The sequence below is a fragment of the Delphinapterus leucas genome, chromosome 3 (assembly GCF_059928025.1).
Source record: "Delphinapterus leucas isolate spDelLeu-1000000601 "Yukka" chromosome 3, BTC_Dleu_Yukka2, whole genome shotgun sequence".
NCBI classification, from domain to species: domain Eukaryota; kingdom Metazoa; phylum Chordata; class Mammalia; order Artiodactyla; family Monodontidae; genus Delphinapterus; species Delphinapterus leucas.
In genome coordinates, this window is record NC_143131.1 from 64178830 (window position 1) to 64203643 (window position 24814).

Here is a 24814-nt window from a genome sequence, read left to right on the forward strand (position 1 = left end):
CTTGACAATCAGATATAGCCCTAAATAAAGAATTGTAAAGTACTACAGTCACCTGCCATGGGAATTTCAGGGTTTTTTTTATTATTATTTCTAGGATAACAGTTACTAAGATAGAGGAGAATAGAGGAGACCAGAAACATTGAAACAACTTTTTTGACAAAACACATTGCCAGAGTACTGGGCGAAAATACTTAACACCTGTGTGACCACAAACAATTTTTCTCTAGCACTATTGTGATAAGACATAATGTTGTGGATAAATATTGCAATTTTAATATACATGTAAATAAAAATACTCCCCATAAACATATTCTTTTGGCATTCATTCTTAGCATTTATACTTATCTATAATGTATTATAAGAAGAGAGCTATAATTATCTCACCACTTTTTAACAGAAAAACTGTTAGTAGTAACTTTTCCACAGAAAAGAGGAAATTTTTCTATAATGTGCTATGGTTTGCTTAGCTGGTGATAAAGATTTGCAATGGCTTTTCTCTCTTTCTTCCTGCCTTTCAAAAGGTGTTATTTCTGATTTGCATTTGAGAGTTGCCACAAGTTCAGTTACAAGCTTTGAAAATTTACAGTTCACATAAAGAACTGTAAAAAGGTTTAAAAACAAGTCCTTTTCCCTTTTTGCTCATCCTGCCCTGCCCAAAGTGCTCCCACTTTTTTTTTTTTTTTTTTTTTTTTTTTGGTCAGAGCAGATCTACAGGTCTAAAATGTCCAGCTGAGTGACAGAAATAAAGCTTTTGGCTGTTTATTCAGATGTCAGGACAATACTGAAGTAAGTATGGCTAACAATGCCAGGTTAATCCAAATGGTCTTGCATATATTTTAGAAATATGGATAAAAGTAACAATTCCCATTGTACTTTACTGTGAATGCAGAATACCTGCAATATGAATTGGATACTAGTAGGAAAAAAAGAATGCCAATAATATAAACTAGATTATAAGATCCACTAGGCAATTTTAAGAATGTGTTTCATCATAGTTCAGTATGAACAGAATTCTTCAGATCTACATGATTTTTTTTTTTTGGTATGTGCATTCTGGTAACTTATAATTGAATACTATTTCAAAAGGCTCAAGTCAGTGATCTCACAACGAGATTCACAGAACAGCACACAATGATGAATCCTGAAGCAATAAAACACTGATGAACTGAGATGTAGACATTCATACTATTGGGACATGACTGAATTTTCATTTAATTTTATTTTGTTTTGGAGTTCTACTGGGTTGTCTTCAGACACCTTCCTTTCATATCTTAAACTGTATCGCAAGGGTTTTAGGAGAGAACCCAATAGTCTAGGGGATCCCAATAAAGTTTAGCACATAGTTCACATAACGTTACGGACTACTTTCTGAATATAGGAGTTACCCCTCTGGGTGAATGGAGGAAAATTTACACCTGAGAGTCCCTTTGAATGACTGGAGTTCAAAAATTCTCAGCTCCTCCACATTCGTTCCTCTTTTCCTGGGTTCGGAGGCCACCTGTCCCGCAGGGTACACCTGCCTCTCTCCCTGCATGCGGATCACCAGCTCCAGAGCGCCGGAGTAGGAGGCTGAGTCGGAGGAAGAGAAGACTCAGGCGCGCGGCCGCGAGCGGGCGGGGGCGGGAGACGCAGAGAGGCGGGGCCGACGCGCGCGAGCGGGGTGTGCGCGCCTCCGCCGCCGCGTCACCAGCGTGCGGCACGTGCCCGTGTTTACGTCCCTCGTGGAGCCGCGACGTCAGCAGCCGAATGGCAACATTGTGGCGATACTGAGGCGCAGAGTTTAGGAGACGCGTCCCTCCGTCACGCCGGCTCCAGTGGGTCGGGAAGAAGAGGAGGGGCGGGGAGATCGGCCCGGGCGAGCGGCGGAGGCTCACAAGCCCCCGGTCCCGACCACCTATCCGCCTGCGCGGCGCTAGGCAACCCGCGCCTCACCTCCGGAGCGCCGCAGACGCAGCACCGCGGCCTCGCTCGGGGGGCGGCCCGGGCGGGCGCGAGGCGCTGCCGCAGCGCAGGGCTTGTAAACAGATCCGGCCGCACGTGACCATGTGAACTACCTGCTCCTGCGACGCGTATTGTCTTTCCCGCGAGCCGCACCACAAAGGAGCGCGGTGGGTGCGAGTGCAAAGAGACTGGCGAGCGAGCGGGGAGAGCCGGCCGGCGCGCTAAGATGGCTGAAGGCTCCCGGCGAGGGTGAGCTGGGGGCGCGGTGCAGTCAGCCGGTGAGTCCTCGGGCGGGCAGGGCCGGCGGCGCCTTCCCCGCGGCCTGGCGCCGGAGCCACCATGTCGTTCGCACTCGAGGAGACGCTCGAGTCGGACTGGGTGGCCGTGCGGCCCCATGTGTTCGACGAGCGCGAGAAGCACAAGTTCGTCTTCATCGTAGCCTGGAACGAGATTGAGGGCAAGTTTGCCATAACCTGCCACAACCGGACGGCCCAGAGGCAGAGGAGCGGCACCCGGGAGCAGGCGGGGGCGCGAGGGGGCGCTGAGTCTGGCGCACCCGCGTCCGACGGGACCCGGGGGCCGGGCAGCCCGGCGGGCAAGGGTCGCCCCGAGGCCACTGCCTCCGCGACTCTGGGCAGGAGCCCCGGGTCCCGGAGGCGCCCCGCCTGGGCGGAGGGAGGCTCTCCGCGGAGCGCGTGCAGCCTTCGGGGGGACCCACTGCTGCGGAGTTCGGCCGGCAAAGGGGCGGAGAGCCCTCTCCGGAGCCTAGTGCGGGCCAACTCCAGCCCGGTCCGGAGGACATCTGGAGGCAGGGATGTGGCGGGGGCTGCCGCTGCGGCAGCCCCGCCGGCGCCCAAGGAGGCGCCGGTGTCGTCGGTGCGGGTAGTGAGCGCCTGCGGGACGGTCACCGAGGAGATCGAGGTGCTGGAAATGGTGAGGGAGGACGAGGCGGACCCGGCGGCGCTGGCGCTCTCGGACGCTGAGCAGCCGCAGCCCGCCGCCGAGCTGGAGTCCCCGGCCGAGGAGTGCAGCTGGGCCGGGCTCTTCTCTTTCCAGGATCTGCGCGCGGTGCACCAGCAGCTGTGTTCCGTGAACTCGCAGCTGGAGCCGTGCCTGCCTGTGTTCCCCGAGGAGCCCTCGGGCATGTGGACGGTGCTGTTCGGGGGCGCCCCGGAGATGACCGAGCAGGAGATAGACACGCTGTGTTACCAGCTGCAGGTTTACCTGGGTCACGGCCTGGACACCTGTGGCTGGAAGATCCTCTCCCAGGTACTCTTCACCGAGACCGATGACCCGGAGGAGTATTACGAAAGCCTTAGCGAGCTGCGGCAGAAGGGCTACGAAGAAGTGCTTCAGCGGGCCAGGAAGCGCATCCAGGAGGTAAGAACGTAGTCTGGGCTCCACTCATTGCTTTTGGTTCCTCCTCACTGCCGGAGGCTGGAGCCTCGGTCTAGGTTGTGCGCATTTGGGGCGCTTGTGTTTCTAGCTAGACAAGGGAAAAGGAATGGCTCCTGACCTATCTCCCCCTTTATTCCTTTCAATAGTGGGGAAAACCGTGGCTTTGCTTAGTTTGCTCTCTGAAGGAACTTGGATAAGTCTTTAGATTTCTGCCTCCCACTTATCACATAGATTCTATAAAGTGCTCTGTTTGCTACTAAGTACTGGTAATAAGATTAAAGCCATTTAGCAGAAAGCTGTCCCATAAGTATAAGCTAAATGAGCATTTCTCTTTGTCCCTGAAGTTGTTTCCAGCAATAATTACCCAGATTATTAACCTTACTTTCCTGGCGTCATGTTCATTTATTCAAAATGGTTTGTCTTATGGAGCAAAAACGGTCAGCTTTTTTGTCTCCATATGTGATTTGGCAACTTAGGCAAATTTACAAATCATTTTCCTCCAGATGAGTGGCCTGTCCAAATGAAAAAGCCCCTACTGACAATTGGATGCAAATGGACTTTGAAAGGTTTTATACACATTCTAGGAAAATAGCAAGTCTTTAAAGAGAGCTCATGTTTCACTCTTGTTTTAGGGAGAAAAAAGGCCCTGGGCAGGAATGTTTATTATGCTTTTGGACTTGAGAAGTAAAAGTAGTGCAAACACTTTTTCAAACGAATCTTTAAAATAACAGGAAACAATGGGAAAAGGTCTGAATGGTTATACACAGGGAGCTCTACGATGTGGAAAAGATATGTATAATTTGAGGTCATGTGTACTTATCAGCTTCTGCTGAAAAAACTACTAAAGAAGTACTCGTTCTCAAAGCAATTTATTATTTTTAGTATTAGTATCAATTGAGGTTGGAGTTGGGGTGGGGAAATGCCCCCTTTTATCGTGTTTATATTGCTGACATTGTGTTGTCATCTGTCAGCCTTGCCTATGTTTATGTACTACTTGAATCCTATTAGTGCTAGGAAGCTGGAGCCTTCTGGTTTCTTCATAGAATATTATGAAGTCTTTGCTAGACTTAAGGATTTAGGAAGTAATACTTTATCGCTTATCCCACAGTGCTCTCTTAAAACTTAGAGTGAATCCAGGTTTTGACTTCTGTTAGTTTACTTTATGCTAAACATCACTCATCATAGTATGATCCTGTAGTTCCAGGAATCTGTTTTTATTTCCCTTTTTATCATCTCATTTCTGGAGTCTGTGTTCTACCTTAAATCCTTTCTGGAAGGAAGTGACAAATCTTAAAATGGTCACATTCTCTTTAGAGTTTTAATAGTGACCGGTATTTCTTTTAAACTGCAAGAACAAAGTTAGTGCTTCTTTCGCTTATTCATTTTACAGGTATATGTTATCCTTTTTTTTAAAACTTTCTATGTTTTAATCCCTGCATGATGTAGGTATGTCTGCTTTTAACTTTATTGATACTCAGAAAAAATAATTATTTCTGGTTATTTCATTCAAACTGGGTCAAAAATGAAGGCTGCTGAAAAATATAGTTTATTACAGTTTTCTAGAACGCATGTACTTTTTTGAAAAAGAGTATTTTTCCTAATTAAGGTTATATTGACCATAATGTTTTATTCTCTTCAACAGAGAAAATTTAAACTTTTAAAGAGTATTTTGTTTTGGGAAAAACTCTAAATGAAGTCTGTTATAAATTCATTGAACATTAAATACATAAATTTTTAGTTCTTCGCTTAATTGAACAGTATTTAAAAAATAGCTATCAAGGACAACAAATAGGTTCGGTTATAATGCCCACCCTGATTTCTACTGGAAGGTTATTTTGGAAGAAATTAAGCTCAGTAGGGGGAAAGGATTGCATGATTAATTAGTGATGTCTGCCATGGGTGTGACAGTGGGAGTGTATGGCATAACTGCCATATATTTTTTTCTTCCCCATCTGCTTAAATTTTTTGCTGTCTTAATAGTTCGCAGTACCATTTTTTTCGGTAAAATCGTTGTATAAGTTGTGTCATTTTATCAATTCTATTGAGTTAGTAATTATGTCTAAATCTTTTTTTTTTTTTTTTAATTCCCAGTTCCACAATTCTTGTGGAATTGGCTATAGGTTTTTAAAAACTAGGTATATGTGGTAAATCAAACATATTCTTAGGTATGTGTTGCTGGAAAATTTGATCCTTTGGTCATGTTTTTCCTTTAATTTCTCTGAATCTGTTTTCCGGTTCTTTTTTCTACAGTCTTCCTTTTCCTATCCATTTAAAGGTTTCAGTTTAGAGGCCACACCTATTTGTGCAAAATGGTCAGTAAATTGTGGAAGGAGGGTTTTTTTTTTTAATAGAACAGACTGTACAACGAGACTGTAAACTTCTCAAGGCCACCAGCCTTGACAGTATCATGGAATTCTCTTCTTTGCCACCCCTAGTTCAGGGCCACACATCTTGTGAGCACTCTTAATAATAGTGGACAAAGGACACCAGTTTTTGTTGTTGTTGTTTTTTAGTGTTGCAGGAATTTAAAAGATTTAGAAGTGTCATTTTAATGTAAAGTTGTGAGTAAATAAAAATTTTGAGCTGATAAATGTAAATTCCTCAAGGACCATACTGTTTAAAAACTAGGAGAAAAATCTCTTAAAACTGTAAATACTGTACATAACTTCCTAAATAAGGAGTTGTTATCTGGGGTTGGTGAATTTCCTATAAATTGAGGGGAGCTATAGATGGACTTTAATGGAGTACCTTAAGTAGAATGCATAGGTGTCTGTATATGCATGGGCATAGTCACAGTTTTGGAGGGAAAGGCTTAAAGGTGTTCTTCAAAAAGAGCCTTAAAACCTCAATTATAAATTATCTGCTTTGTAAGCTTAGGACATAACCTCTATTGGAATTTAATTTTTGGAATATATTTATGATTTAATATGGGGTTATAAGAAGTAGTCCTATATCTGTCTTGTGGAGTATTGAAGAATTAAACCTTAAGTTTTCTGCCAGAAGTTTTTATTAATGGTTTACAAATTTGGTCAGTTGACTAGTTTGTGAGGTGGTACAATTTATACAATATTAATGAAATTATTTTTATATGACATAAGAATTGTAGATTGTGTACTACTTAGGGCTTTAATCTTGAGTACAAATGAAATGTGAAATTTATTACATGGTAGGCTTGTCTTGGACTTTTACAAGGATTTACTGTAAGTAGTGCTATTTATATAGCAAGCACTAAATCCCTGAATGAATCAAGTGCCACCAAGGCCTCTTGGAATGGTTTCAACAGTAGCCTTGGTTGTTGGTTAAAGCTAAGTATCATATTACAAGCCATACCATGGTTTACCTTTGATGACGTGGATTTTGTAAATAATGGTTTCAGTATAAGGACAACTATTGAAATGGTTGTGGTCCTTTAGATAGTAAACCTTAACTATGATGGTAGGCTTGATTAAAATCTAAAAATCATTGTTCACTTTGGAATTTATGATGTTTACAAAACTGCTCAATTCTAACTTTTCCAGTTGAAACCACTGAGAGAAGCATGTGTTTTCACAAGTAGCCATGTAAGGCACACAGTAGACAGAGCGTACTCTGTTTGGAGTCCGAAAAACCTGGGCTTGAATTAGTACTCATCACTTCTGTGACCTGTTTAGTTATTTAACCTCTTTAAAACAGAGAAATGGGGAAAATGCTTAAAGGATTTCCGAAGAATTAAGACATGAAGAAGTACCTAAAATGTGTTTGGCACTTATAAAGGAGGCTTCCAGAAAGTGTTGCTTCAAGGCACTGTAAATATTGGCACTACTCAGGTATTGGGGCGCTTCACATTACCTATCCCCTTTCATCCTCCACTCTATCTTTTGAGACAAGTGGCGTTTTATACATATTTTACTGAAGCAGAAGTTGAGATTTGGCCAATTTTAAACTGCTGAGAAGTGACTAAACTCAGAGATTCAAACTTGATTTGTCCTAATCCAGACATAGGCCTTTTCTACACATGCCTTGTTTCCCTGATGACATTAGAAAGGATGTCAGTCTCCGCTCCTGAGAATGGGAGGGTGGCATCAGTAATTTAAAATCTAGTCAGGTAAATAATGAACTTTTAAATTAAGGTAACTTGTTTGTTTTACTTCAAATTAATCATGATAGGCATAGTGTAGGGCACAGTCCACACGTTGTGTTTTAGAAGTAGGTTGCCTAGGGTGCGAGGATGGGTTTATGTTAGACAAGACTGCCCAATCACTGTTTTCTTTTGTATTTTAAAATGACTATAAACAACTCCTGACTTGAGTTGTTTAAGAGAAGGAGCAAGGAGCTCTATGAAGATTGTTTACTTATCACCCCTCTTCCCAATTATGACTTTACTAATTTTCCTGGAAAACTAAGATTAGCTACAGAACTCCAGAGCACTGCTGAAGCCCCAACTACAGACAGTCCCCGACTTAAGGTGGTTCAGTTTTAAGATGATATGAAAGTGATACGCATTCAGTAGGAACCGTATTTCAAATTTTGATCTTTTCCTGGGTACCTTACTCTTGTAACACTGGGCAGCACGCTGCAGCTCCCAGTCAGCCACAGGGTCAGTAGGGTAAAGAACCGTTCTGTGCCCATACAACCTTTCTGTTTTCACTTTCCGTACAGTATTCAATCAATTACATGAGATATTTAACACTTTATTATAAAATAAGCTTTTGTTAGATGATTTTTACCCAAGTGTAGGCTAATGTGAGTGTTCTGAGCATATTTAAGGTAGGCTAGCCTAAGCTACAATGTTCAGTAGGTTAGGTGTATTAAATGCAGTTTTGACTTACAATACTTTCAACTTATGATGGGTTTATCGGGCAGTAACCCCAGTGTAAGTCAAGGAAGATCTGTGTATACATTAGAGAAATGACAGTCGTTTAGGAGTCCTAGGATGCTGGTCTTTGGGTCAGTGAGCCACAACCCATGATTAGGTATAAATAGTAGAAGCAGTCTCTGGAAGGACATAATGTACTTAGTTGCAGAGGACAGAGCTGTTCTGCCTGGATATTTCCATAAACATGGTGCAGACTGCTCTTTTACTGTAAAACAGTTAAGGAATAATGAAGCTAAATGAATTTTGTGGGATTCTTGAAAGTTGTGATGAAAGACAACAGTTGTGATGAAAGACAACAACGTTATTGTAACAGCTGGAAACTGTTAAAATAATGACTTAGATATTTATCTCTTTCTTCAATCCTATGTCCCAATAAACTTTTGGCCATTTGTCATATTACTGAAAAAAAAAAAGGTAGGTGTAGAAAAAAAGTTGAATATATGTTTCTCAGTTAGTGTTTCTGTAAAACAGAAACATGGAGGCTGGTGGCAGGATGGCAGCTTTCCTGATAAATAATTTATGTGCTGGTTTCTCTGCTTGCCATTTAACATCACATGATTCCTGGCCCACCAGATACTTCACAGACATGTTTCCTCCTTGCTAAAACAAGACCAACTTGGACAAATACTTTCGTAATGTGAGTACTATCGTGTGTGTGTGTGTGTGTGTGTGTGTGTGTTGAAGGGAGAAGGTGAGTGGGAGGTTTGGTTTGTCAGACATAACAGTTGTTGTGGTTGAATTAGCAATCTTCATTCCCAAAATCTTAACGTAACTTTAGTCTCACTGTTCTCCATTGCTGTTTTATTTGGCCTCTTATTGATTGTAGAATATTGTTGGAAGTGGTACTTGAAAGCACAGGGTGGCTTTCCATTGATGGTTAGATGTATGTGTGCTTATATTTTTGTAATGGGAAATTTCCCTGTGGCTCTTTTTACTACTCATTAATAGGCCAGGATCTGCTCCCTCTGAATCTACCCAGTTTCCTTAGTTGTCATAGGAGAAAAATTAAGTTGTATGGGTAAGAAACATAGGCAGTGAAGACTGAACAATAGTTCTTGGTGCTGTTTGTTTTTTGATAGAGGTGGTGAAGTTCATTTGGCTTTTCAAGCTTCTTGTAGGGGACTGTTAATACCAAGTAGCCTTAACACAGAGTTAAGTTACTAAAACTGCATAGGAGCAGAGAAGGATTCATTAAGCAAAAAGCTAGAAATTTTTGAGTTGTTTTCTTAAGTGTGGGGAATTGCCCTTATGCTTGTCCTTGAATTTTAAATTTTATATAGTTATAATTGCATATAATAGACTTTTTTCAGACTATAGGGAAGGTTTTGTATAATAGGCTATGAAATAAAAATAGGCCTTGTGAGCTAGACATTTTATAGAGAGTGGTCTTAAGGATAAATGAAGTTCATTTAATGATTTGGGGCTTTATTGTAACTTCTAAGGTTACAGTGAGGGTGATGGCTTGGGGCTTAGTTTATTCAACAAATATTATTAGTGCAATGAAGTAATATAGGCACAGGGAGAATACAGTGATAAACAAGAATGATCATTTTCTTCAGGAAAAAAATTTTAATTAAAATTGGTTACCAAGTCATCCTGCTGCTAACAATTAGTTGAGGTAGGGTACTTTTTAAGAAATGTCTCACTGCACTATCTTAATTAGTGCTTAGTGGAAAGAAAATTTATTGAACATGGCTCAGGAAAATCTGTGTTTTTGTCCTAGTTGTGATACTAGTTGCTTGACCTTATGCTGTCACTTACCCTCTGTGGGCGTTAATTTCATGTTTGCAGAATGAAATTACAGTCTTCTTTTCCATAAGGATCCAGGGCAGTTTACAAACACAGTGTGGCAACTGTTGGGACCTGAGCCACTTGTTTTATGTGCTTGTATCCAGGTTTGGGTCCCTCTGCAGTAAGGTGACTGTCTAAGACATAGCACTTCTAATGTTGCTAAAGTTTCTTCAGGCTTTGAAAAAGCTCTGATTCATTTTTGAGTACACGAGGGCACTGAAGCAGGCAGGAGTGGTGTTTCTGCCTGTTTTTTATATACGTTTTCTAGTCCTCACTTTGTTCATTATCATTACTTGAGGGTTTTTTGTGTGTGTGTGCTTTTCCCTATGGACTTTATTGTTAAAACTGCTTTCCCATCATTTTTTTGATAACTTGCTAAAGTTACACTTACAAAACCGTTTAATTACTAAAATTATTTCTGAAAGCCATTCTTCCTCTTCACCTTGCTATCTGAGTCTGTCCCGTCTTTACTGACTCTTAACAGGGTAATAACTGGGGCAACCAATATGTAGAGACGTATGTGAGGCTCTAGTTTTTTGTTTTTTTTTAATTGATTCATTAGTTAATTTATTTGTTTGGCTGCGTTGGGTTTTCGTTGCTGTGCACAGGCTTTCTCTCGTTGCGGCGAGCAGGGGCTACTCTTCGTTGCCCTCTATGGACTTCTCATTCTGGTGGCTTCTCGTTGTGGAGCACGGGCTCTAGGCGGGTGGGCCTCAGTAGTTGCAGCACATGTGCTCAGTAGTTGAGCACGCAGGGTCAGTAGTTGTGGCACACGGTCTTGGTTGCTCTGCGGCATGTGGGATCTTCCCAGACCAGGGCTCGAACCCATGTCCCCTGCATTGGCAGGCAGATTCTCAACCACTGTGCGACCAGGAAAGTCCTGAGGCTCTAGTTTTTAATGATCACAATAACTAATTTTTATTGAATGCTTCCTGTGGGTCAAGCACTGTGCAGAGGTATTTAAATATTGATACATTAAGTTAGCATGTTGATAGGAGTTAAGAGGTAGGGTTCAAGTGAGTTTGAGCCCTGGCTCCTCCACTTAATAGCTTTAGGTATTTGGGCCCACCTGATTCTCTCAGTGCCTTAGCTTCCTCGTCTGTAAAGTGAGGAGAATAATACTGCTGCCTCATAGAGTGATTTAAAAGTAGCTTTTATGTAAGGTACTTAGAACAGTGCCATTTACTCAATAAACACTTGATAAATGTTAACTCTTATTAATATTAATCTTCATATCAACCTAACAGGCAGGGATTTTACAATAGAGGAAACAGGTTCAAAGAGATTAGATAAACTTGCCTAAGATAACATATCTGTGTAAGAGAACCAGATTCAAATCCATGCCTGATTCCAGCTGGTTTTCTTAACCACTAGACTATCTTCACCCCTGTAAAAAGGGAATAAGGCTAACTGATAAACTTAGCCTTTGTCAAATTGAAATACATGGTTAATGTCTCATCATTGGACAGAAACATTAACAGTGTCTGGCTGATGACTTTTTTTGGGCCTTTGTCAAATTGAAATACATGGTTAGTGTCTCATCATTGGACAGAAACATTAACAGTGTTTGGCTGATGACTGTTTTTGGAAAACCTTGATTATGTACATATACTGTAATCAACCATGTTGTCTGTCATTGGAGAACATTGTAATCCCAGAGGAGGTGAATTTAAATTTGTGCATGTATGTTACATAAAACTCTAATGTGAGACAGAATGCATATGTCTTTCTTATACAGACTCATAAAAATAATTTTCCTGTAACCACAGGAAGAATAAATGTTACACTGATGTTTAAATATCTGTTGTAATTTCTGTTCTATATTAAGCTAGCTAAGGGTGAGTTGGTTTAGATGGTGTGATAATAGCTTACTTTTAAGAAAATTTATTTTCTCCTCTAAACATTTCCTGATACTTTTTCCCCCCACAGTAGAAATAGGGAATTTGGTGTATTTTAAGGTAAGACCTGAAATCTACCTCGTTTCTCATGCTATTTATTCCCATTTCAAACAATTGGTACATAACTTTGAATAGTTAATACTATACTCCCCTTCCCCTCATAACTATACTAAATAATTATCTTACTTTTCTGGCTAGGCAGAGGAGGAAGGCAGTTAAGGATGTTAACTCTCTTGATACATTTTCAGTTGGAAATCCTGCCTCCTTATTTTTCCCTTTTATATTAGGTGATGTGAGTTTGGGTATTGGGGTTGCCAAATGAAAATGAAAGGTTATGACAAGTAGGGTTAGAGAAAGGGAGTTTGGGATTGACATGTACACACTGCTGTATTTAATATAGATAACCAACAAAGATCTACTGTATAGCACAGGGAACTCTGCTCAATACTCTGTAAAAACCTAAATGGAAAAAGAATTTGAAGAATAGATACATGTACTGTATGTATAACTGAATCACTTTGCTGTACACCCGAAACTAACACAACATTGTTAATCAACCATACTCCAATATAAAATAAAAATTAAAAAAAAAAAGAAATGGAGGATTAAGAGAGAAAGGGACAAGAATTAACTTTAGCAATAGCTGAACATGCATTATTTTGGTAAAAGGAAATTATGTGCCAGCTCACAGTGAAGCCTGTCGAGGTGCTTGATTTTTGTAAACAGTGTGTTAAAAGGTCTCTGGCTCCCTGGAGGGCCTTGGAGTTGGCTGTTGAGCAGGTTTTACTCTATATGTGGAGTGTTAATGAGACCTAAAACTTGAAAGAAAAAAAAACTTATTTATTTTTATTGAGTTATAATTGATTTTCAATATTAGTTTCAGGTGTACAACATAGTGATTCAAAATTTTTGTAGATTATACTCCATCTAAAGTTACTGTAGGACTTCCCTGGTGGCACAGTGGTTAAGAATCCGCCTGTCAGTGCAGAGGACATAGGTTTGATCCCTGGTCCGAGAAGATCCCACAGGCCGTGGAGCAACTAAGCCCGTGTGCCACAACTACTGAGCCTGTGCTCTAGAGCCTGCAAGCCACAACTACTGAGCCCGTGTGCCACAACTATTGAAGCCCGCACACCTAGAGCCTGTGCTCTGCAACAAGAGAAGCCCCCGCTCACTACAACTAGAGAAAGCCCGTGCACAGCAATGAAGACCCAATGCAGCCAAAAATAAATAAATTTATATATAAAACAAAACTTTACTGTAAAATATTAGCTATATTCCCTTTGCTGTACAGTATATCCTTGTAGCTTATTTACTTTATACATAATACTTTGTCCCTTTTAATCCCCTTACCTCTATTTCACATCCCCCTTTCCCTCTCCCCACTGGTAACCACTAGTTTGTTCTCTATATCTCTGAGTCTGTTTCTTTTTTTTTGTTATGTTCATTCCTTTGTTTTATTTTTTAGGCTCCATATATATGTGATATCACACCGTGTTTGTCTTTTCTGAGTTGTTTTACTAAGCATAATACCCTCCAGGTCCATCCATGTTGTGCAGATGGCAAAATTTCATTTTTTAAAAATGGCTGAGTATTATTCCATTGTATATATATTCCATTGTATTTTCAGTCTTCCTAGACCCAGAAGATTGGTATCATTCACGTAAGGGAAAGATGATAGACTGGTTATGAGTAGGGACAGATAAGGCAGTGGTTAAGAGCTTGAGTTAAGCTGTGGAGGATTCACTTCTGTCTTTCACCAGCTACCTAACTTTAGGCAAGTTCTGGTTCTTTGCCTCTGGTTCTTTGTAAAATGGCATAATAGTTATACCTACATCACTGTGTTATATGTACATACTGATTAGTAAATGCATACTGATTCAGAAATGTTAAATATGAATTTTAGAACTGAAGAACTATGGAGTCATTCATGCATTGGTTACTGCTTTCTCATGTTGCTCCTACACCCACTTTAGTTTAATCTCACTATTTCATCCTTGGACTATTTCAAGGATGAAAATATTGAAACTATTCAATAGTTTGAATAGTTTGGATGTATGGACTATTTCATCTCACTATTTCATCCTTAGCTCCCCTTCAGTGTCTTCCTTGCATTGTAGCCTTTGTATACCTTGCTCCCAAACTATTTTATGATGTGGACCATTTTTAAAGTCTTTATTGAATTTGTTACAATGTTGCTTCTGTTTAATGTTTTGGTTTTTTGGCCCCGCGGCATGTGGGATCCTAGCTCCCCGACCAGGGATCGAACCTGCACCCCCTGCATTGGATGGCAAAATCTTAACCACTGGACCACCACAGAAGTCCCCCAAACTATTTTAAAGCATTACTTTGCACATCTTCATACCCAACATACACACACCAAACCAAACTCTTCCATTGCTTACCATTGTCCTGTGAACAGATTCCAAATTCCTGACATTCGGAGTCATGCATATTTTGGTTAGCTTGCCAGTCTCTTGTCTCTTTCTCTGCTCTACGTGAACCTTTCATTATTCTAGTCAAGCTCTTTTACCCATTATTCACTGAGCTCACTGTACACCATGCTCCATTGTATAGGACACCCACCCCACCCATGTTGTCATTCTTTTGTCTAAGTTCCACCCTTCTTTCCAGGGCCAGGTCAGGTGCCCTTCCTGAAGAAAGTCATTTCTGAGCACTGTCAGAAACCAGAGGACTTGCTGTCAGAAATTCGGAGATCAGAGAGGCCTTATGTTACATACGGTTCATATCATCCATAACTGCTGCCCTGGTTTTTCTCCTTATGGACCCCTTCTACCCTTTAAAATGCATTTAACCAGGAGACAGAGATGGGTTTTGTTGTTATTTTTTTCTAATGCCTGAATTCCCCAGTGTTTCTGTACACAGCAGGTGCCCGGTAGATGTTTTTTGATATGTTATAAAGGTGGTTTCTGTGTATGACATGTATACATGTACCTAACTTTTTTTTTTTTTGCGGTAAGCGGGCCTCTCACTGTTGTGGCCTCTCCCGTTGCGGAGCACAGGCTCCGGACGCACAGGCTCAGCGGCCATGGCTCACGGGCCCAGCTGCTCCACGGCATGTGGGATCTTCCCGGACCGGGGCACGAACCCGCGTCCCCTGCATCGGCAGGCGGACTCTCAACCACTGCGCCACCAGGGAAGCCCTGAAAACCAATTTTTAAAATATCAGAATGGGTCATTACTGTCAGTAGCCCTTACACTTTGTATAATTGGATTTCAGCATTAACAGTTGTTGACAATCAGTGATTAACATAGAAATAACAAAAATGATTCAAACAAGAACAGAGCTGAGCAGTGCTTTGTGAATGTGGAAAATGTGTGTGGCATTGGTCCTTACTTGACAGTTGGGGAAACAAGTCACCTAGACCTAAGGGCAGTTCCTAGGGCCACAGATCCAATTTCATTGCTGGTATAGGCCTCTCCCATCTGAGCTCCTCATTGCTAGTCTTGAGTCACCCTTTTCCACAAATAGATGATTGTTTGCATGTCTTAATAATTAATGATGATATTATTTGTAGATTTTTATGTTGCTTCTTAAACATCTTTTCTTTTTGGCTGTGTTGGGTCTTTGTTGCTGGACGCGGGCTTTCTCTAGTTACTGCGAGCAGGGGCTACTCTTCGTTGTGGTGCCCGGGCTTCTCATTGCGTTGGCTTCTCTTGCTGCGGAGCACGGGTTCTAGGTGCGAGGGCTTCAGTAGTGGCTCGCAGGCCCCTAGAGCTCATGGGGGGTGTCTGTAGTTGTGGAGCGTGGGCTCAGTAGTTGTGGCGCACAGGCTTACTTGCTCCGTGGCATGTGGGATCTTCCTGGACCAGGGATCAAACCCATGTCTGCTACATTGGCAGGCGGATTCTTAACCACTGCACCACCAGGGAAGTCCTAAACATCTTTTTTTTTTTTCTTTTTTCCTGGCTGTACCTCGAGGCATGTGGGATCTTAGTTCCCAGACCAGGGATCGAACCTGCACCCTGTGCAGCGGAAGCACAGAGTCTTTAATCACTGGACCACCGGGGAAGTCCCTAAACATCTTATTAATTAAGGGGAAAAAAATGAGGCACTCTTTGGGGTTTGACACATTAAAGTAGGAAGAAAGTTATGAAACTCTGCTCAGGAGAGAGTTTAGCTTCTAAATTTTATACCTAGGACTTCAGAAATTATTCTAGGATCTTCAAGGCTAGTGGCAGTCCTATAATCCTGAAGTCAGAAAGAGGACTCTAGAACTAACTCTGATTGGCACGGTGCAGGATGGGGACTCCACAGTTAAGCACAGGAGGTGCTCTTTTTCTCTCCTGTATTTGTAACTTTTCACTGGGTTAGAAGCCAAGTTGAATAGGATTAGGGAAGGGAGTAAATGGCACAAGGTAGTTTTGTTCTTTCTCTGTTGCAGTGGTTAGGGTTAGGGGAGTCTTGAAAGAAATTATTTAAAAGCTGTTGTCACTATCTCCTTTAACAACCTGATGAAAGTTGTGGGTCCTTGCCCTAGAGAAATTTTGCAATAAGCAGAGCTTTGTTTCAAAAATCAGCGTAGGTTAAAAGCTTAGTTTTTATCAGGTTAGATCAGGGGAGGCAAAAAAGGTGTCCATTAGGAAAGCTGGAAAGAAGGGTAAGGGAGAAGTGTTCTACTTATTAGGCTAATATATTTAATTAATGCTTTATATAATTCTGCTTCATTTCTTTTAAGTGAATCGGTAGAGCAAAATAACTTTCTAAAATTGCATTAGAGATGTGTCAGATTTGGAAACAAATAATTCAGCTCTTTACTTTCAGCCCCTGTTCCCGCCTGTCCTCCTTTCCTCTGCATCCTGTAGTGAGCATCTCTATATTGTATTGGGTTCAGTTGAGCCCTTCTGAAATCATCCTTTGCAGGCATGTTGTATTCTCAGATACATCTGCGTTCTGACTCCGTTTGTGTCCATCAATGAATCTTCTCAAATTAGCAAACAGCATTTTCTCCATTTTAAATTCAGGCCTTCCCTGTACATCCCAAACATCCTTAATCCTAAGCAAGCTGACTCTCTTTCCAATTTCTTTGTACGCTTTTTTGTGTGTATTATTTATAGCACCTTTTACATTTCACAGTTCATAACCTGCAAATAGCCACAGTTCAGTTTATTTAGTCCCTGGATTTAGTCAGCTTTGGTTAGCAAAATAGAAGATTAAATACGTTACTATAACAGGTTGTGATTATATTTTACAGTTGAATTCTTTTATCTGAGTTTATAGGAAATGGTTTAGACTAAACAGTCTAATGCTTAGTAAATTGCATCTTTTGACATTTTAAAATACATTTCCTTTAAGATTATTTTCGGATCCTTAGATTAAAATAGATTGTGAGTTGAACCTATAATTGGTTTTTAGGTAATCGAATGTTAGAAAAACATGAAACTTTATAGCAAAGAAGACAAATTAATAAATTAGCAGTGTTAGGTGAGATGCCTTGAGCTTCTCTGCAGGAGTATTAAGTTTAGTTGGTTCATAATAGCTTTGCAGAAGTACTGCTCTGTTGATCAAAGGCATTTGGGAAATAAATGAATGTTAATATTTGAATAGAATAACTGATTTTCTTTCTTGTGGTTGCATGTCTGTGTAGAGTCCTATTATGATTTAATTAACAAGCATATAGTGACTTGATGTTTTTGTGTTGGTACAAAATAGTATCTAAACTGTTTGGTGCGTTATATTTACTTTAGTGTCTCTGTAAGAAGAGCTCAAAGAAGCTCAGTATTTGAGGATTGTCTTACTGATGAATCCTGTCATTTGAGTGCTTGTAAATGGCTCGGGGAAATTTATTATTGAGGGACGTTGCTATCATGTTGGGTTTTTTCTTATTCTTTTAACAGTTTTGCTATTCCTAGGACTCAGTAGAAAATCAACGTAAATGTTCCATTTTCAAGTGGAATAAAAAATAAAGGGCTTCTGTGAATGCACATTTTCTTGCAAGGAGAGAATTATTGCCTTTATTAAAACTATAAAAAGATAGTTTAGGGAATTCCCTGGAGGTCCAGTGGCTAGGACTCCGTGCTTTCACTGCCGAGGGTTCGGGTTCGATCTCTGGGGGACTAAGATCCCACAAGCTGCAAGGCGTGGCCAAAAAACAAAAGTTCATGATTCATTGTAAAGATTACCATTGTTTTGCTGCTATTATACACTCACCTCACCCCACCCCCCCATTTTCTTGTCCTGTTCTTCCTTAATCTGGTTATTTTATTTCTGACGTGCTGCAGCCTTGGTGTTAAGCCATGGTGGAGGTGAGCACCTTTGCCACGAGTTAGAACTGATTTCTGGGACTTGAGAAGAGTGTCGTGATTAGAAATTGATTATTCACACAGCTGCTATTACTTTCATAATCCTCCTTTTCACTTGTAGCTTAAAATAGATGACTTAACACATGACTTAGCTACTTATGAATAATAAATAGGTGAGCAAAGGAAGAGAAGTGTGTATCATTTTCATATTTCTCATACTTTAGTAAAAGTTATATGTGTAGTTTTGGATATTGTGGCAAAGGGGATAATTTAATTTTCCTTTTTTGTTGTGTAAGCCAGGATACTTTTGGGGTGGGAAAGTGAAGAAGAAATAGAGTATAAGACTTTCCTTTTAAAAAAAGAGTGTATTTACTTGATAGATCATGATTGAAAAGTGGAATGTAAACCCAGCTCCTTCCCCCATCTCCTCATCTCTTCAGAGACACCTCAGAGGCAGTCACCCATAAGTTTCTTGTGTGTCTTGCAGATTCAGTTACATGTACAAAGACATAGAGTATATATATGTCCTATTTTCCGCCTTTAAGCAACTCAAATGGTAGCATGTTATATATATCTTGGTTTTTTTTTTTTTCCTCAATAAACAGTATTTCTTCCAGTTGCTAGATAATGCTCCATTAAATCGATTTGGTTTGATATATAGGTTTTTCCTGATCTTTTGCTGTTGAAATAGCATATCTTTTCCCACATGTGCATGTATATCTACAGGATAAAATTCTGTAAGAGGAATTGCTGGGTCAAAGAGAAATATGCATTTTGTTGAAATTGCTTTCTGTAGAGGATGTATCAATTTACACTTTTTCACACAAAAGGAGGAGGTTGCTATTTGTTTCTGTATCCTTTTAAACACAAGACTGTATTTTCAAAACCTTTTGATCTTATCCATGAAAAGTTTCAGTTTGTGATTTATTTTGAGGTATGAATGAGTCTTCATTTGTTCGGGAGTAATTTCTGTGAACTCATTCCATTTTCTACCTATTTGTTGTTTGGTTTGTTTTGATCTTGGAAATTGTCTATATTGCAAATATTTTTCCCATTGTTATTTGTTTCTTGATTTAGTTTTTTTGTCTGTAGCCAGATGATTTTGTTCTTTGCATTTAAATTGTTGGCACTGCTGTAATTTTTTTGGTGTAAGGAATAAGGTGGGAGTCCAACTTTTTTTTATTCCTGACTAAATGACAATTATCACAGACATTTCTTGAATGATTCATGCTTATTGTGCAGTAAACTTTCATATATCTGAACTCTTTACTACTTCATTGTACTTGGTGCTTATATTAAATATTTATGCTACCTGGTAGGCCATTGCCTTTCTCCACAATTACTCTTTATTAAAAAATTGCGGGGGGGGCGTGGAACTTCCCTGGTGGTACAGTGTTAAAACTCCATGCTTCCAATGCAGGGGGCATGGGTTCGATCCCTGGTTGGAGAACTGAGATCCCACATGCCTAACAGCACAGCCAAAAAAAATATTATTTTTTTGCTATTTTATTCTCTTATTTTTCCATGTAAACTTTATTTTTTAAACATCTTTATTGGAGAATAATTGCTTTACAATGGTGTGTTAGTTTCTGCTATTCACTGCTATAACAAAGTGAATCAGCTATACATATACATACATCCCCATATATCCTCCCTCTTACATCTCGCTCCCACCCTCCCTATCCCACACCTCCAGGTGGACACAAAGCACCGAGCTGATCGCCCTGTAGTATGCGGCTGCTTCCCACTAGCTGTCTATTTTACATTTGGTAGTGTATATATGTCCATGCCACCCTCTCACTTTGTCCCAGCTTACCCTCTCCCCTCCCTGTGTCCTCATGTCCATTCTCTATGTCTGCGTCTTTATTCCTGTCCTGCCCCTAGGTTCTTCAGAACCTTTTTTTTTTTTTAGATTCCATATATATGTGTTAGCATACGGTGTTTGTTTTTCTCTTTCTGACTTACTTCACTCTGTATGACAGTCTCCAGGTCCATCCACCTTGCTACAAATGACCCAATTTCGTTTCTTTTTATGGCTGAGTAATATTCCATTGTATATATGTGCCACATCTTCTTTATCCATTCATCCAATGATGGACACTTAGGTTGCTTCCATGTCCTGGCTATTGTAAATAGAGCTGCAATGAACACTTTGGTACATGACTCTTTTTGAATTATGGTTTTCTCAGGGTATATGCCCAGTAGGGGGATTGCTAGGTTGTATGGTAGTTCTATTTATAGTTTTTTGAGGAACCTCCATGCTGTTCTCCATAGTGGCTGTATCAATTTACATTCCCAGCAACAGTGCAAGAGGGTTCCCTTTTCTCCACACCCTCTCCAGCGTTTATTTTTTGTAGATTTTTTTGATGATGACCATTCTGACTTGGTGTGAGGTGATACCTCATTGTAGATTTGATTTGCATTTCTCTAATGATTAATGATGTTGAGCATCCTTTCATGTGTTTGTTAGCAATCTGTATATCTTCTTTGGAGAAATGTCTATTTAGGTCTTCTGCCCATTTGGATTGGGTTGTTTGTCATTTTGATACTGAGCTGCATGAGTTGCTTGTATATTTTGGAGATTAATCCTGTGTCAGTTGCTTCATTTGCAAATATTTTCTCCCATTCTGAGGGTTGTCTTTTCGTCTTGTTTATGGTTAACTGTGCAAAAGCTTTGAAGTTTCATTAGGTCCCATTTGTTTATTTTTGTTTTTATTTCCATTTCTCTAAGAGGTGGGTCAAAAAGGGTCTTGCTGTGATTTATGTCATAGAGTGTTCTGCTTATGTTTTCCTCTAAGAGTTTTATAGTATCTGGCCTTACATTTAGGTCTTTAATCCATTTTGAGTTTATTTTTGTGTGTGGTGTTAGAAAGTGTTCTAATTTCATTCTTTTACATGTAACTGTCCAGTTTTCCCATACCACCTATTGGAAGACGCTGTCTTTTCTCCATTGTATATTCTTGCCTCCTTTATCAAAGATAAGGTGACCATATGTGTGTGAGTTTATCTCTGGGCTTTCTGTCCTGTTCCACTGATCTATATTTCTGGTTTTGTTCTGGTACCATACTGTCTTGATTACTGTCACTTTGTAGTATAGTCTGAAGTCAGGGAGCCTGATTCCTCCAGCTCCATTTTTCTTTCCCAAGATTGCTTTGGCTATTCGGGGTCTATTGTGTTTCCATGCAAATTGTGAATTTTTTTGTTCTAGTTCTGTAAAAAATGCCATTGGTCATTTGATAGGCACTGCATTGAATCTGTAGATTGCTTTGGGTAGTACAGTCATTTTCACAATGTTGATTTTTCCAACCCAGGAACACGGTATATCTCTCCATCTGTTTGTATCATCTTTAATTTCTTTCATCAGTGTCTTATAGTTTTCTGCATACAGGTCTTTTGTCTCCTTAGGTAGGTTTATTCCTAGATTTTTAAAATTCTTTTTGTTGCAATGGTAAATGGGAGTGTTTCCTTAATTTCTCTTTCAGATTTTTCATCATTAGTGTATAAGAATGCAAGAGATTTCTGTGCATTAATTTTGTATCCTGCTACTTTACCAAATGCATTGATTAGCTCTAGTAGTTTTCTGGTAGCATCTTTAGGATTCTCTACGTATGGTATCATGTCATCTGCGAACAGTGACAGTTTTACTTCTTCTTTTCTGATTTGGATTCCTTTTATTTCTTTTTCTTCTCTGATTGCTGTGGCTAAAACTTCCAGAACTATGTTGAATAATAGTGGTGAGAATGGGCAACCTTGTCTTGTTCCTGATGGTTTCAGTTTTTCACCACTGAGAACGATGTTGGCTCTGGGCTTGTCATATATGGCCTTTTTTATGTTGAGGTAAGTTTCCTCTATGTCTACTTTCTGGAGGGTTTTTATCATAAATGGGTGTTGAATTTCGTCGAAAGCTTTTTCTGCATCTATTGGGATGATCGTATGATTTTTCTCCTTCAATTTGTTAATATGGTGTATCACATTGATTGATTTGCATATATTGAAGAATCCTTGCATTCCTGGAATAAACCCCACTTGATCATGATGTATGATCCTTTTAATGTGATGTTGGATTCTGTTTGCTAGTATTTTGTTGAGGATTTTTGCATCTATGTTCATCAATGATATTGGCCTGTAGTTTTCTTTCTTTGTGACATCTTTGTCTGGTTTTGGTATCAGGGTGATGGTGGCCTTGTAGAATGAGTTTGGGAGTGTTCTTCCCTCTGCTATACTTTGGAAGAGTTTTGAGAAGGATAGCTGTTAGCTCTTCTCTAAATGCTAGAATTCTCCTGTGAAGCCATCTGGTCCTGGGCTTTTGTTTGTTGGAAGATTTTTAATGACAGTTTCAATTTCAGTGCTTGTGATTGGTCTGTTTATATTTTCTATTTCTTCCTGATTCAGTCTCGGAAGGTTGTGCATTTCTAAGAATTTGTCCATTTCTTCCAGGTTGTCCATTTTATTGGCATAGAGTTACTTGTAGTAATCTCTCATGATCCTTTGTATTTCTGCAGTGTCAGTTGTTATTTCTCCTTTTTCATTTCTGTTGATTTGAGTCTTCTCCCTTTTTGTCTTGATGAGTCTGGCTAATGGTTTATCAATTTTGTTTATCTTCTCAAAGAACAAGCTTTTAGTTTTATTCATCTTTGCTATCGTTTCCTTCATTTCTTTTTCATTTATTTCTGATCTCATCTTTATGATTTCTTTCCTTCTGCTAACTTTGGGGTTTTTTTTTTGGTTCTTCTTTCTCTAATTGCTTTAGGTGTAAGGTTATGTTGTTTATTTGAGATGTTTCTTGTTTGTTGAGGTAGGATTGTATTGCTATAAACTTCCCTTTTAGAACTGCTTTTGCTGCGTCCCATAGGTTTTGGGTCGTTGTGTTTTTATTGTCATTTCTTTCTAGGAATTTTTTGATTTTCTCAGTGATCTCTTGGTTATTAAGTAGTGTATTGTTTAGCCTCCATGTGTTTGTATTTTTTACAGGTTTTTTCCTGTAATTGATACCTAGTCTCATAGCGTTTTGGTTGGAAAAGATACTTGACACGATTTCACGTTTCTTAAATTTACCAAGGCTTGATTTGTGACCCAAGATATGATCTATCCTCGAGAATGTTCCATGAGCCGTTGAGAGGAAAGTGTAATATGCTGTTTTTGAACAGAATGACCTATAAATATCAATTAAGTCCATCTTGTTTAATGTATCATTTAAAGCTTGTGTTGCCTTATTTATTTTCATTTTGGATGATCTGTCCATTGGTGAAAGTGGGGTGTTGAAGTCCCCTACTATGATTGTGTTACTGTCGATTTCCCCTTTTATGGCTGTTAGCGTTTGTCTTATGTATCGAGGTGCTCCTATGTTGGGTGCATAAATATTTACAATTCTTATATTTCTTGGATCAATCCTTTGATCATTATGTAGTGTCCTCCTTTGTCTCTTGTAATAGCCTTTAAAGTCTATTTTGTCTGGTAAGAGAATTGCTACTCCAGCTTTCTTTTGATTTTCATTTGCGTGGAATATCTTTTTCCATCCCCTCACTTTCAGTCTGTATGGGTCCTTAGGTCTGAAGTGGGTCTGTTGTAGACAGCATATGTATGGGTCTTGTTCTTGTTTCCAGTCAGCCAGTCTGTGTCTTTTGGTTGGAGCATTTAAACCATTTACATTTAATTATAAGTATGCATGTTTCTATTACCATTTTCTTAATTGTTTTGGGGTTGTTATTGTAAGTCTTTTCCTTCTCTTGTGTTTCCTGCCTAGAGAAGTTCCTTTAGCATTTGTTGTGGAGCTGGGTTGGTGATGCTGAATTCTCTTAGCTTTTGCTTATCTGTAAAGGTTTTAATTTCTCCATCGAATCTGAATGAGATCCTTGCTGGGTAGAGTAATCTTGGTTGTAGGTTTTTCCTTTCATCACTTTAAACATGTCCTGCCACTCCCTTCTGGCTTGCAGAGTTTCTGCTGAAAGATCAGCTGTTAACCTTTTGGGATTCCCTTGTGTGTTAATTATTGCTTTTCCCTTGCTGCTTTTAATATTTTTCTTTGTATTTAATTTTTGATAGTTTGATTAATATATGTCTTGGCGTGTTTCTCCTTGGGTTTATCCTGTATGGGACTCTCTGCGCTTCTTGGACTTGATTATTTCCTTACCCATATTAGGGAAGTTTTTAACTATAATCTCTTCAGATATTTTCTCAGTCCCTTTCTTTTTCTCTTCTTCTTTTTGGGACCCCAATAACTCGAATGTTGGTGCATTTAATGTTTTCCCAGAATCTCTGAGATTGGCCTCAATTCTTTTCATTCTTTTCTCTTTATTTTGTTCTGCGGTAGTTATTTTCACTATTTTATCTTCCAGATCACTTATCGGTTCTCCTGCCTCAGTTATTCTGCTATTGATTCCTTTTAGAGAAAATTCTTAATTTCATTTATTGTGTTGTTCATCATTGTTTGCTCTTTAGTTCTTCTAGGCCCTTGTTAAACATTTCTTTTGTTTTCTCCATTCTGTTTCCAAGATTTTGGGTCATTACTGTCATTACTCTGAATTGTTTTTCAGGTAGACTATTTCCTCTTCATTTGTTTGGTCTGGTGGGTTTTTACCTTGCTCCTTCATCTGCTGGGTATTTTTCTGTTTTCTCATTTTGCTTAACTTACTCTGTTGGGGTCTGCATTTCCCAGGTTGCAGGTTTG

The 24814-nt window shown here is 39.7% G+C and overlaps 1 protein-coding gene across 3 annotated transcripts in view; it reads left to right on the plus strand.

Moving 5' to 3' along the window:
• Positions 1-1683: 1683 nt before the first annotated feature.
• The window catches only part of JMY (junction mediating and regulatory protein, p53 cofactor), an 80327-nt gene continuing 57196 nt past the window's right edge, over positions 1684-24814 (plus strand). For all 3 annotated transcript variants that reach the window (XR_016392710.1, XM_022594030.3, XM_022594041.3), the window contains exon 1: positions 1684-3321. Coding sequence is in view for 2 of the 3 variants with exons in the window: in XM_022594030.3 (XP_022449738.1) it covers positions 2281-3321 (1041 nt within the window). In the remaining variant the exon portion in view is untranslated. The remainder of the gene's footprint in view (positions 3322-24814) is intronic.